Source organism: Sarcophilus harrisii, chromosome 3 (genome assembly GCF_902635505.1).
Source record: "Sarcophilus harrisii chromosome 3, mSarHar1.11, whole genome shotgun sequence".
In the NCBI taxonomy this organism is placed as follows: domain Eukaryota; kingdom Metazoa; phylum Chordata; class Mammalia; order Dasyuromorphia; family Dasyuridae; genus Sarcophilus; species Sarcophilus harrisii.
The window spans coordinates 461881022-461893772 of NC_045428.1; the positions used below are offsets into that span (position 1 = coordinate 461881022).

Consider the following 12751-nt stretch of genomic DNA (forward strand, 5'->3'; position numbering starts at 1 on the left):
AACGTGTATTGGTCTACCTGCCATCTGGGGGAGGGGATGGAGCAAAGGAGGGGAAAAACTGGAACAAAAGGTTTTGCAATTGTAAATGCTGAAAAATTACCCATGCATATATCTTGTAAATAAAAAGCTATAATAAAAAAAATTAAAAAAAATATTTTGGTAGTGAGCTTCTGAGAAGCTAGAGCACTCCTTGATGAATTCTCTGATCTCCTTAATAGCAGTTATCTTCTCCTGCCTTCCTGTTTTTCTAGGAGTTAAATGGCTTATCTCAATCCTCAGGTTCTGTGTGATTTGTTAGATCAAATCTAGAACTCACAGGTATTACTTCTCTTTTTGACTTCCCTTTGGATTGGTTGATTACTTAAAGATTTTATATAATATATATATATATTTAATTTAATAGCCTTTTATTTACAGGTTATTCCAATTTTTCACCTCTTACCCCCCACCCCCTCCCCTAGATGGCAGAATGACCAGTAGATGTTAAATACATTAAAATATAAATTAGATCTACAATAAGTATACATGACCAAAAATTATTTTGCTGTACAAAAAGAATCAGACTCTGAAATATTGTACAATTAGCTTGTGAAGGAAATCAAAAATGCAGGTGGGCATAAATATAGGGATTGGGAATTCAATGTAATGGTTTTTAGTCATCTCCCAGAGTTCTTTCTCTGGGCGTAGCTGGTTCAGTTTATTACTGCTCCATTGGAAATGATTTGGTTGATCTCGTTGCTGAGGATGGCCAGGTCCATCAGAACTGGTCATCACTTAAAGATTATATTAATCATTGTTTTAAATATCAGAGAATTAACTGATCTGAAATCTAATCACAAAATTAAATGAGTTAAGAAATCTAGACAGTGATTATTTGTTTCACAAAATATACTCCAAGAGGTCACAAACTCAAAAATATTTCATTGGAAAGATGAAGCATCTTTATTTCTTGAACATGTATACAAATTAAAATATACATTGAATGCTTTGGGGAAATTGTAGCTAGGAACAAATATCATACTGAAGAAATATGAATTGGGAATTAAATTCTAATATCTAATCCTAATACTTTATTCATATCAAGAAGATAGAAATGGGTCCTATATACCTAATCTTGCTTAATCAGGATGGAGAACAGTCCTGAAAAAGTCAGAAAGGGAAACTATTCTCAAACTATCAGCTTTCCAGAAGGTGTTTGGAAAATGTTGCATGCTTATCGCTGAAGTCTCGTCACAATCCTATGAATTTCTTTAAATTCTTCTACAAAGTTCCAGTCTGAGAAAGATTAAGCACAGGTATATAACAAAAGTTGTGTTGTCCCTACTGATTTCCACCTTGGAATTTGTAATTCCCAAAGTGTCCCTAATATAGATTTGATGTTTCATTTTTCTTTGGCCTGTGTGAGAGAAATAGATTTTTCCTTAAATCAGATGAGATAAATTATTTTTGCTTCTTTTATGCTTTCTTAAATTGGGATTAAGTAAATATTTAAATTCTTTGAATGTTTCTGCTCTTCTCTTTCAGACAGTATCATGGTTCATTGTGCTCTCTTTGGGGCTAGACTGGATAGTCCTTTCTATCTGGAATCAGAGAGATTTATTTTTGTTATTGAGATAGCTAAGTTGCACAGTGGACAAAGTGCCAAACCTGGAGTCAAGAAGATCTGAGTTTAAATCTGGCCTCAGACATTTACTAGCTATATTAACACCTGGGCAAGTCACTTAACCTGTTTTCCTTGGTTTCCCCAATTGTAAATGGGAATATTAGTAACAGTTATTTTGCAGGGTTGTTAACAGCATCAAATGAGATACTTGTAAAAGGTGCTTAATAGTTCCCGGCACTGGAGATGCTACATAAATGCCTATTATATTCCCCTCCCCTTCGGCTTATCCAACAGACTTATGTTTTCAATTCAGTTGCATTGCTTTTAACCTTCTAACCTGAGATCTTTGTTTTGTTCAGTCTTTTCTTCTAAGGTAGCACAACCAAGAAGCAATGATAACAATGAATATCACTTGTGCAGTTATAGTCCTACCTTAACATATTTCAGAGGCAATACCCCAACATTGTAGACTTTTGCTCTTAGAATTTTTCTAGCTCTTCTCTATAAAAGGTATTGGAAAAGAAGCAAGCTCAAGGAGAAGCTGTAGGTGAAATAGAAGTAATAGAAGAATCCCACTAGTGATAAGGGGAAATTGATTCTTCTTATTCTCTTTCCCCAAAAAAGCATGTGTAGAGCACCAGTCCTGAAGTCAGAAGGACACAAGTTCAAATCGGGTCTCAGACACTTAACACTTTCTAGCTATGTGATCCTGGGCAAGTCACTTAACCCCAATTGCCTCAATTAAAAAAAAAGCATGTGAAAACAAAAAGTTATTTGTGGTCCATTATTTATGGAGCTAATATTGACATTGTTTAAATGAACTTTCTTCTCTCCAGGATTTTCCTCATGGCAACTTTCACATCCTTGTTCCTCAGGCTGTAGATTAGGGGGTTCAGCATGGGCACAAAAATAGTATAAAAAACAGAAGATACTTTGTCCTGGTCCATGGAGTTTCCTGAAGAGGGCTGTAGATATATAACTGAAGCAGAGACATAGAAGAGAGCAACAGCTGCTATGTGGGAGCTGCAGGTGCTGAAAGCCTTGGACCTGCCTTCAGGGGAGCGGATCCGAAGGATGCTGATGATGATGCATATATAAGAGCTAACAATGGTAATACTGGGAATGAGGATGTTAAATGCACTAAAGCACAAAATCACTACTTCATTGACATAGGTGCTGGAACAAGAAAGTTTCAAGAGGGAAAGGAGTTCACAGAAATAATGATGGATAAGATTGTTCTTGCAGAAGATCACTCTAAATATGCAGCTGGTGTGAGCTGTGGCTCCAACTAAACCCAGGATGTATACCCAACCCACAAGACATGAGCAGGTCTTATGGGACATGGTGATGGTGTAAAGCAAAGGGCTGCAGATGGCAACATAACGATCATATGCCATCACTGCCAACATGTGGCACTCAGCTATAGCAAAAATAAGGAAAAAGTAGAGTTGTGTTATACACTCAGAGTAGAAGATGATATTATTTTCTGATACAAATTTCATCAGCATTTTGGGTGTAATTATAGTGGAGTGACAGAGATCAATAAAGGATAAACTACTGAGGAAATAGTACATGGGGGTGTGAAGATGGGAACTAAGGCTAATCAATATGATCATACCCAGGTTCCCCACCACAGTAACCACATAAATGCCAAGGAAAAGAAAGAAAAAAGGCAGCTGGAGCTCTGGCCAGTCAGTTAGCCCTGTGAGGATAAATTCAGTCACTGGGGAGTCATTTCTCATGGCCATCTTTGCTGGGTGATAGTGGCAGAATGAGCTGTATGGATAAAAAAGAAGTACTAATTTAGGGAGACTCCTGATTATTACCCTTATCCATCAGAGGCTCATACAAAAAGGTAGACTCATTTCCTTGTTCTTGCTCAATCCTTTTACTTCTACTTGACCATGTATATCAAGCAATTCTTCTAACCTTATAGTAATATCTGGCATGGAAACTGTCTAACTTTGTGCTAAATTGATAAAAATATAACTTCTGAGAAATGGAATTCAGCTGAATTGAAAGGTAATATGGTATAGTGGATGGAATGTTTTGACTTGAAGTTTGAGTCTTGAACTGGAGACTCGGGTTCATATCTCACCTAAGCACTTGCTAGTCATATTATCCTGAATAAGTCACTTACTTAACTGCTGTGGGTTTAGTTCCTCATCTAGAAAATGCAGACATTAGACTGATGGCTTTGATAGTCTCTCCATTCTCATCCCTGCTCTAAACAGTTTATAATACTATTAGGGAAGGGCTTGACTTTTAGTTATTCATTTTATACACTGGTATTTCTTCCACCTCCAGCTTCTACATCATGTGTAAGAATAATGTTTCCACGTCAGAAATTTTAAAATGGGGGTCATAGAGAGGTTCAGAGACTAATTCTATTCACTCAGTAAAAAAGAAAATCATTGGATAAGGATTCTTTCAGAATAGATTAGATTTTGAGGATTGAAGGAGTCATTATAGTATTCATTCTCACTATACATGCTTCCATTCAACCATATTTCTGTTTGTGACACAATTCCCTCTTAATTCTTGCTGTCTGATCTTTTTCACATTTTCTTTGTTATCATCAACCACATCAAACCCACAAAGGGCTCTCTCCTTGGTTCCATACCAAGTTTTCTTCTCCTCTTCCTCTAACTTTTCTTTTTAGTTGACTTCCTCAACCTATAGCTATTTAAATATTAACTTTATGTCAATGACTTTCAGATCCATCTATGCAGTACCAGTTTCTATCCTCCAATTGTCTCTCAGACTTTGCAAAGTATTACTTAGAAATTTTAAACTCAAGACATCCAAAACAATTTATTTTCCTAAAAATTTATCCCTCTTCTGAACTTCCCCATTTTTTGTTGAAAGTATCACCATTCTTCCAGTTACCCAGATTTGCAACCTCATTGTCATTCTTAAGTTTTCATTCTCACATGCAAAACAGTCAACAAACTCGTCATCTTTACCTATATAGTCTCTTTCCCATTTGTCCTCTTACAAAGTAGTCTATTTCTGAATATTATTACTTTTTGCCTAAACTATTCAAATACCTTTTATCTCAACTACTGCAATAGCTCCTTCATGTTTCTACAAGGCAATCCACCCACCATCCAGCTAATCTCAGCCAATCTCCTTTTTAATAAACTACATTATTTTTAGGATTATGTGTGTGTGTGTTTGAAAAAAGTACATATATATACATATACATATATATAACCAATATATGCATATATGCAATTATATGCATATATAATATATATACACATATGTATGTATACTATATATGTAGAAATAAACAAATATATTTTCCATTTATTATTTAAGGCCATATGTAAGTTAGCACCAACCTACCTTTCTAGTGTTATCTCACATTGCTGTCCTTCATCCATGCTACAGTCCAGCAAGACTGGCTTTTACTAATCTATGACAATGCACCTCCAATTTCTATTCCTTTGCATTGTCTTCCATACCAAAAAAATATTCAAGTCTCACATCTGTTTTATTAGAATTTATAATTTTCTGCATGGTTTAGGTCAGGCATTACTTTCTACATAAAATTTCTCTCCCACCATCCACATCCTCATTTCCTAATATTTTATCTACAAAATTATCTTTTATATATTTGATATAAGTACACATTGTCTCTGAATTTCAAACTTCCTGGAAGCAAGAAATATTTAACTTTTGTTTCTATTTTAGGACCTCACACAATTTCTGGCACATAGTAAGTATTTAGTGAATGCTTGTTTATTATTTGATTCACCTGGATTCTTCACTACTCCTAGTTAATGAAGGGCTAAGAAGGCTGGGTGGGAATTGTTTCAAAGAGTTTTGAGCTCCCATAGTTCTGGGTTCAGATAAGTTAACTACAAAAGTGAAGTTAGATACTCACTTTCCAATGTTGAGTCTTCTACCTTCTCCAACAGCAGTGTACTATTAGCCAATGTCTTTAATGGGATAAATGATGACAATCTTTGGCACTGATCCTTCTCCTTCTCTTGTGAGAACATGGATCTCAGTTTTTGACCTGGACTATTAATCTTTATCTTGAGGAGACAGTTTCTTGAATCATTTTCTTAGATCAAGCATAATTTCTTGGTTTTACCAGAATACGTTTTTGTTTTTAAAATTCCAAATTGATAAAATAACTTTTATGAATGTTACTGATTCATAGTTTGGCTAGAAATATATGAATGTACCTATCTTACAAAATCTCTCCAATATTAACTATTTGATATGAGAGTTTGAATTTCCATTTGCAGATTCCTTGGATTTTATTAGAGATACAGAGACAATAAATTCCCCAGGGCTTACCTCACCAGGGATACAGGCTGTGCTAGGAAGAATTCAAATGTGTTTGTCTCTCTTTTTTTTCACTTGGCATGTCCCTTGGATTCCCTGTTGTTTAGTAGGTTTCCTCTGGGGGAAAGAATTTTTTGGTATAGCCTGATTTATGGACTGGTGCCAATAGGGGTGGCAAAATGTATTCAGACACATAGCATTAAAACTTCATAACAAATCCATGACTAGCACCTTTCTAGATATGATATATTTCTTCCTTCCTCCCTCCCTTCCTTCCTTCCTCCTTTTCTTCCTTCTTTCCTTCCATTTTTGAAGGAGAAAGATACTAGATTCCATTGACACCATAGAAAAATATCCTTTGTCTTCCTTCATGCTGAAGTCAATGCAAAAAGGCATCATTTTTTCAGAAAGGAGAAAAATAATGAAAATATCTTATTGGGCCGTTTGTCTGATGTTCCAAGAAAATATGTTGGAAGAAATTTATTTTGTTCTTTCAACATATAAGAAGTCTCATTTGATTTTAGGAAGGACATCAATGCAGTGGGATGATGAATGGAAATAGCTTTAGAATTGTTACATCATAGATACAGAAACTTTTGCTTATTATGGATGTTTCAAGGTGAAAATAAAGCGATTCATCATCTTAAATATCCTTAACAGGGGAGAATCATTAATTACTAAATCAATATATTTATTTGGAATATATTACACATGTAGTCATGAGCTGAGGGACATAGATATGAAGGATTATTGTTTAGACTGACACACAAGGAATAATTTCAATGTTCCATGTTATAAAATTAAGTGCTTTTTAAGGGTTAAATTATGTAAGCACCTTTGATATAGGCTGAAATAGGTCATTACATTTAAAACTTGAAAATTGGCTAGGGCTTGGAAGAAGTAAAGTTTGAATATTTAGATGAAGAAAGGACATTCTGGTTGAGTTGAATTGCTTAAGCAAAGCTAGGGAACAAAATGAATATATAATGTGCATGAAGTTGGAGGGGATAGGCCTGACTAGAATGAAATGTTTGGTTTGGGTAAGTGTTAGATAACATAGGTAAATAATTGTAGTTAGATGAAAGTAGACAAAATATCAAAGCATCAAAAGTTAAACTTGATATGGTAACAAATGACCATCATTTCATTTGCATTATTTTATAATCATCCTGCTATTGGACCATGAATAGTTTTTAGGAATAATAATAGCTAATATTTAGATAATGCTTATAATTATTATCTCATTTAATCCTCACTATAACCCTGCAGGTTGTGCTATTTTTATTCTATCATAATCTTCATTCTATAGATGAAGAAACTGAGGTAAATAGAGGTTAAGGGACTTGTTCAGGGCCACATTGGAAAACCAGATATGTGCTTTATTTCCATTTCCTTTGATACTTTCCTTTCTACATCAGTTTCTATTTCCTGGCCTATGCTGAATTATTTGCTCTGTGTAAACTGTTTTTCATTAGTGAGGCAAATTAAATAATGAAGAACAAGATCTGTCACCCTAAAATCTTTTTTTTTTTTAGTTCAATTTAACATGTATGATTCTCAGTATTGGCAAAGTACTCTCTGTCTTGGCATTTGAATGTGAAGTTCTGGATTCAGCATATAAGCTTGTGTGTATGTATTTATGGACATTAATGCGAAATAGACACAAACATGTAACATATCAAGGGTTCTCAGTGCCAGTGGAAATAGGTGCACCAGTTTCCCTTCATCCCCCATATACATTTTCACTAATTTTTAAAAAAGCTTTTTATTTTCAAAACATTTGCATAGATAATTTTCAACATTCACCCTTGCAAAACCTTGTGTTTCAATTTTTTCTCCCTCCCTTGTCTAGAATGCAAGTAATCCATGTTAAACATGGGCAATTTTTCTATACATATTTCTACAATTAGTACAAGAAAAATTAGATCCAAAAGGAAAAAATGAGAAAGAAAACAAAATGCAAGCAAACAACAAAAAAGTGAAAATACCATTTTTACAAGGTTTTTTTTTCAGAAGCCAAAAATGGGTTTTAACTACAGCATGAAGAATTATAAATTATAGCATCACATATTTAAGCTGGAAGAGATCAATCAAGTTATGATATCACCTCCTCCCTCATTTTACAGGTAAAGAAACTGAGACCCAGAGAGTTTAAATGACTTGTCCAGGATCACATATAAATGTTTTAGGCAGGCTACAAACTTGGCTCTTCCAATTACATCTACTTCCAGTGTTCTTTCGACTACACTGTATCATAGATAGGAAAGCCATAAGGGAAATATAACATACCTTGCCTAGAATTTTTGAAAAGATTAAGTTGAATTATGCCTTGATGCAGAGGGTGAATTAAATAACCTTATGTGATTCTTTAGCTGTTTTCTGCATTTTCACATGTTCTAATTTGAATACATCCCCTGTATCTCTATACTGAGTATCCATTGTGATCCTTAGTCTTCACTCCTCTACCATTTCAGACTATATATGGAATGAAGCATTTGTCTACAATTTCAGCAGTGCAATGAGACCTGTATGGTAAAAATTCCTAGAATCCCTTGGAAAAAAAGGAGATGGTATTTAAAAGTTGATATCTTTAGAGAACTGTGTCTGAGTCAATATCTGGGAAATGTTTCTCTAACTTTATGTTAATCAGAAATACCAGATGTCCCCTTGTCTTCAAGAATGAGTATCCCAATGCAAAAAATATAAATATGCTCTTTGAATTCAAACCATATAGAGATGTATATTAGATAGCATTACTGACTCTTGGGTTTCCTTAGCCCTCGTTTGGAAACACATTTAAAAGCCTAATGTCATAGAATTTGGGGTTTAAAAAAGATGTTGAAAATCATCTAGTAAAATTGCCTCACTTTAGTTATTAATCACCTATGTCATTTTGCCAAGCTGTAACTTGCTGAGAATCCTGTCTACAAAATCTTTAACAAGTCTTTTAGGCTTTACTTGAAGATCTTTAGTGAAATAGAACTTGTTACCCCATAAGGCATTTTATTATACTGTTTGATACATTTAAATGTAAGAATTCCAAACACCAAGTCTCTATCTGTCTGAAACTTCCACATATGCTTCTAATCTAGTCCTCTGGGGCCAAGCAAAACAAATCTAATTGTTATTTCCCAAGATAGTTCTTTCAACATTTGAAGACAGCTATCTTGTTTCCTGCTCAAATCTTATCTGCTCCAGGACACTCTCATCCCCATCCCACTGTTATTTCATGTCATCTTTGTATAGCATGATTTTGATTCCTCTCTCATTATTTTGGTTTATTTTGAGGACACTTCAGTTTATTAGTGTCCTTCCTAAAAAATAAAAACAAAAACCAAAAAACACCTGCAATTGAGACCAATCCTCCATATATGACCTGACCAGGACAGAACACAGTGGTTCTATCACCTCTTTGGTTTTGGATGCTATGTCTCTTTCAATGTAGTATATTAATATTTTGGTTGTCATATTTCATTATTGACTAATGTTGAGCTTGCAGCTCAGTAACACATTGAAATTTTTCTTGATATAAACTTTAGCTAAGCATGCTTTCTCCTTGGACATTTTTATGAGAAAATGTTGCTTTCTGTTGTAATCATCCATTTCTGCTAATGGAAAGTGTAATTAAATTAATTTAATTAAAGCTCTGATGAGGTCCTGGGCTACTAGATGGGATTACTAGAGAGATCATTTGTAGGGGTCCTGGATAGTTTTACATTGATGTGTCCAGTCAGAAATCCAAGTTATATAACCCCCCCTCCAAGTTAAATTTCCCCTATAAATCTGTCCATGGTTCATACTCTCTTTGCTGAATCCCTTTTGGAATAAACCTGCCATAGCATCCTGCATCTTGGTGTTTCTTCTCATCCTTCTTCCATGCCTCATGGTGTCTAACTATATGCTCTCCCAATTGTATTTCATATTTACCATTCCTGTTGTCTATTGTATCTCTTCATTTTCTATGTAACCTTTTCTCCTAAATAAACCTATCCTTTTGCCGAAGAGAATGGCCATTTTGATTGAATTCCAATATTTAATGTCTAAACATCATCTCAACATTTGGTGCTATAACCTGTCCCAAACACATCGTCTCTATTCAATTCCATGGGTATCTGAATTAGAGTGGTAAAGATTAAGAATCTGTGTTCTAGGAAGGTTTTAAAAAAGGCAACTCCATTGGAATCCTTCAATTTACTATGAATTCATTAATATAAGAAAATAGTTTTCTATGTATGATAAAGAACAAGGTATTCTGAAATCAATCTCATATATATATATATATATATATATATATATATATATATATATATTCATCTTAAAAATTCTAGTATCCTTCATTACATGCTCTTACATGTTATTGATGAGGTTCGGCACAGGACAGAGAATTGTGGAAACCCCCTTCTGATTGGCGTAGATTCTTCATGAAAGAATTTACGAATCTGAAAATTAGAGTGGCAAAACGTTTGTTGTTGGAACTGAGAAGCCAGCCTTTGCTAGGAAGGCTGACTTCCTTAGTTGCAAGGTCCTGACAGAAAAGTAAAGGTCTAGCAGAGGAGTCCTGTCAGAGAGAGATAAAGTTCCTATCAGAGAAATCCCGACAGAGAGATAAAGAGGGATGCGGTCCTGTTAGGGAAATAGGTGAGAGGGATAAAGAGGGGCTGGCACTGAGAAGAGAATGCCTCCTCAGCGGGCAGAGGGTCCTTGCAGGCAGCTATATTAAGGGAGGTCCCTTGGCCTGGTATGATTCCTGCTTTGGACTTTCTTTAAGGAATTGAGCCCAGTTGCCCCTTTTTATAATTAAAACTTTCATTAGAAGAATTAAAACTTTATAATTAAAGAAAAATTCTTAAAGAAAGAAAATTCTTAAAGAAAATTCTTTAGAATTTGATTAATTAGTTTCCCATTAATTTTTTGTCCTATTTTCCCCTGGCCTTTTATTGAATGTAATTTTTATTGCGTCATGATCTGAAAAAAATGAATTTAGTATTTCTGCTTTTCTGCATTTGATTTTGAGGTCTTTATGCCCTAACATATAGTCAATTTTTGAATAGGTTCCAAGAACCACTCAGAAAAAAGTGTACTTCTTTCTGTCTCCATTCAATTTTCCTCCATTCAATTTACCTCCTTAACTTCTTTCTTATTTATTTTTTGGTTTGATTTATCTAGTTGTAAGAGAGCAAGTTTCAGATCCTCCACTATTATATTTTTGTTGTCTATTTCTTCTTGTAGTTCTCTTAACTTCTTCTTTAGAAATTTAGATACTATACCACTTGGTGCATATATGTTTAGTATTGATATTACTTAATTATCTATGTTACCCTTTAGGAAGATATAATTTTCTTTCTTACATCTTTTAATTAGATCTATTTTTACATTAGCTTGATCTGAGATCATGATGGCTACTCCTGCTTTTTTTATTTTTTTTTACTTCACCTGAAGCATAATAAGAGTTGCTCCAGTCTTTTACCTTTACTCTGTATGTATCAATCTGTTTTAAATGTGTTTCTTATAAACATGTTGTAGGATTCTGATTTTCAATTCAGTTTGCTATCTACTTCCCTATTATGGGAAAGCTCATACCATTCACATTCACAGTTAAAATGACTAACTCTGTAGTTCCCACCATCTTATTTATGCCAAATTATGCTTTTCTCTTTTACCCCCTTTTTTCTCTTCCCCAGTACTTTGCTTCTGACCACCACTTCCCTCAAGCAACCCTCCCCCTTTATAGCCCCTCCTCTTCCTTATACCTTTCCCCTACTATTTCTGTTATCTCTTCTATTACCTTCCCTCTTCCCTTTCCCCTTTTCCTTTCCACTCCCCTATAAAGTGAGACAAGTTTCTCTGTGAAACCAAATATGTCTGAAATTCTCTTTTTGAGACAAATCTGATCAGAGTAAGATTCAAACAATGTTCAACTTTCCTCTCTTCTTTCCCTTAATTATAACAGGTATTCTTTGCCTCTTCAGGACAAATAATTTCCCTCATTTTACCTCCATTTCCCCCTTTTTCCAGTATAATCCCTTTTCAATCTCTAGTTTCTTTTTTTATATTAAACAGTAAAATCAAATTATACCTGCACTCTCTAGGTATACCCACAACAGAGATATAGCTTTCAAGAGTTCTTTTCTTTTAACCTTTTTATGATTCTCTTGAGTTCTATATTTGGAGGTCAAATTTTTTGTTCAGCTCTGGTCTTTTCATCAGAAATAAATGAAATTCACCTGTTTCATTGAATGTCTATCTTCTTCCCTGAAAGAAAATGCTCAGTTTAGAAAGGTAGTTTATTTTTGGCTGCATTCCAAGTTCCTTTGCCTTTTTGAATATCAGATTCCAGGCCCTTTAATCCTTTAAAATGGAAGTTGCTAAATCCTGGGTAATCCTAATTGTGACTTCTTGGTATTTCAATTGTTTCTTTCTGCTTGCTTGCAATAGTCTTTCCTTGGTCTGATCTGCAATTTTGTCATGCTATTCCTTGGAATTTTCATTTTTGGGTCTCTTTCAGGATGTGATTGGTGAATTCTTTCAATGTCTGTTTTACCTTCTGATTCTAGGACATTAGGGCAGTTTTCTTTGATGATTTCCTGAAAAATAATGTCTAGGCTCTTTTTTTCATCATAGTTTTCAGGAAGTCTGATCATTCCTAGATTGTTTCTCCTAGATCTATTTTTCAGGTCAGTTGTTTTTTCCAATGAAGTATTTTACATTTTCTTCTGTTTTTTCATTTTTTTTTCGTTTTGCTTGATTGATTCTTGATGTCTCATTGAGTCATCCATTTCCATTGTTCAGTTCTGATTTTTAGTGAATTATTTTCTTCAGTTACCTTTTTAAATTCCTTTTGTATTT

At 34.3% G+C, this 12751-nt stretch overlaps 1 protein-coding gene across 2 annotated transcripts; it reads right to left on the reverse strand.

Moving 5' to 3' along the window:
• Nucleotides 1-2415: 2415 nt before the first annotated feature.
• On the reverse strand, nt 2416-9992 carry LOC100929731 (olfactory receptor 8G1-like). 2 transcript variants are annotated; one of them, XM_003764338.1, is made up of 2 exons: nt 9978-9992; nt 2416-3351 (listed from the first exon to the last, which is right to left on the reverse strand). In XM_003764338.1, exons 1-2 carry the CDS (start codon nt 9990-9992, stop codon nt 2416-2418), a joined length of 951 nt encoding a protein of 316 aa, XP_003764386.1. The 2 variants fall into 2 exon arrangements, with proteins under 2 accessions (XP_003764386.1, XP_023355292.1); XM_023499524.1 differs by lacking the exon at nt 9978-9992 and adding an exon at nt 5060-5071.
• Nucleotides 9993-12751: the final 2759 nt, after the last annotated feature.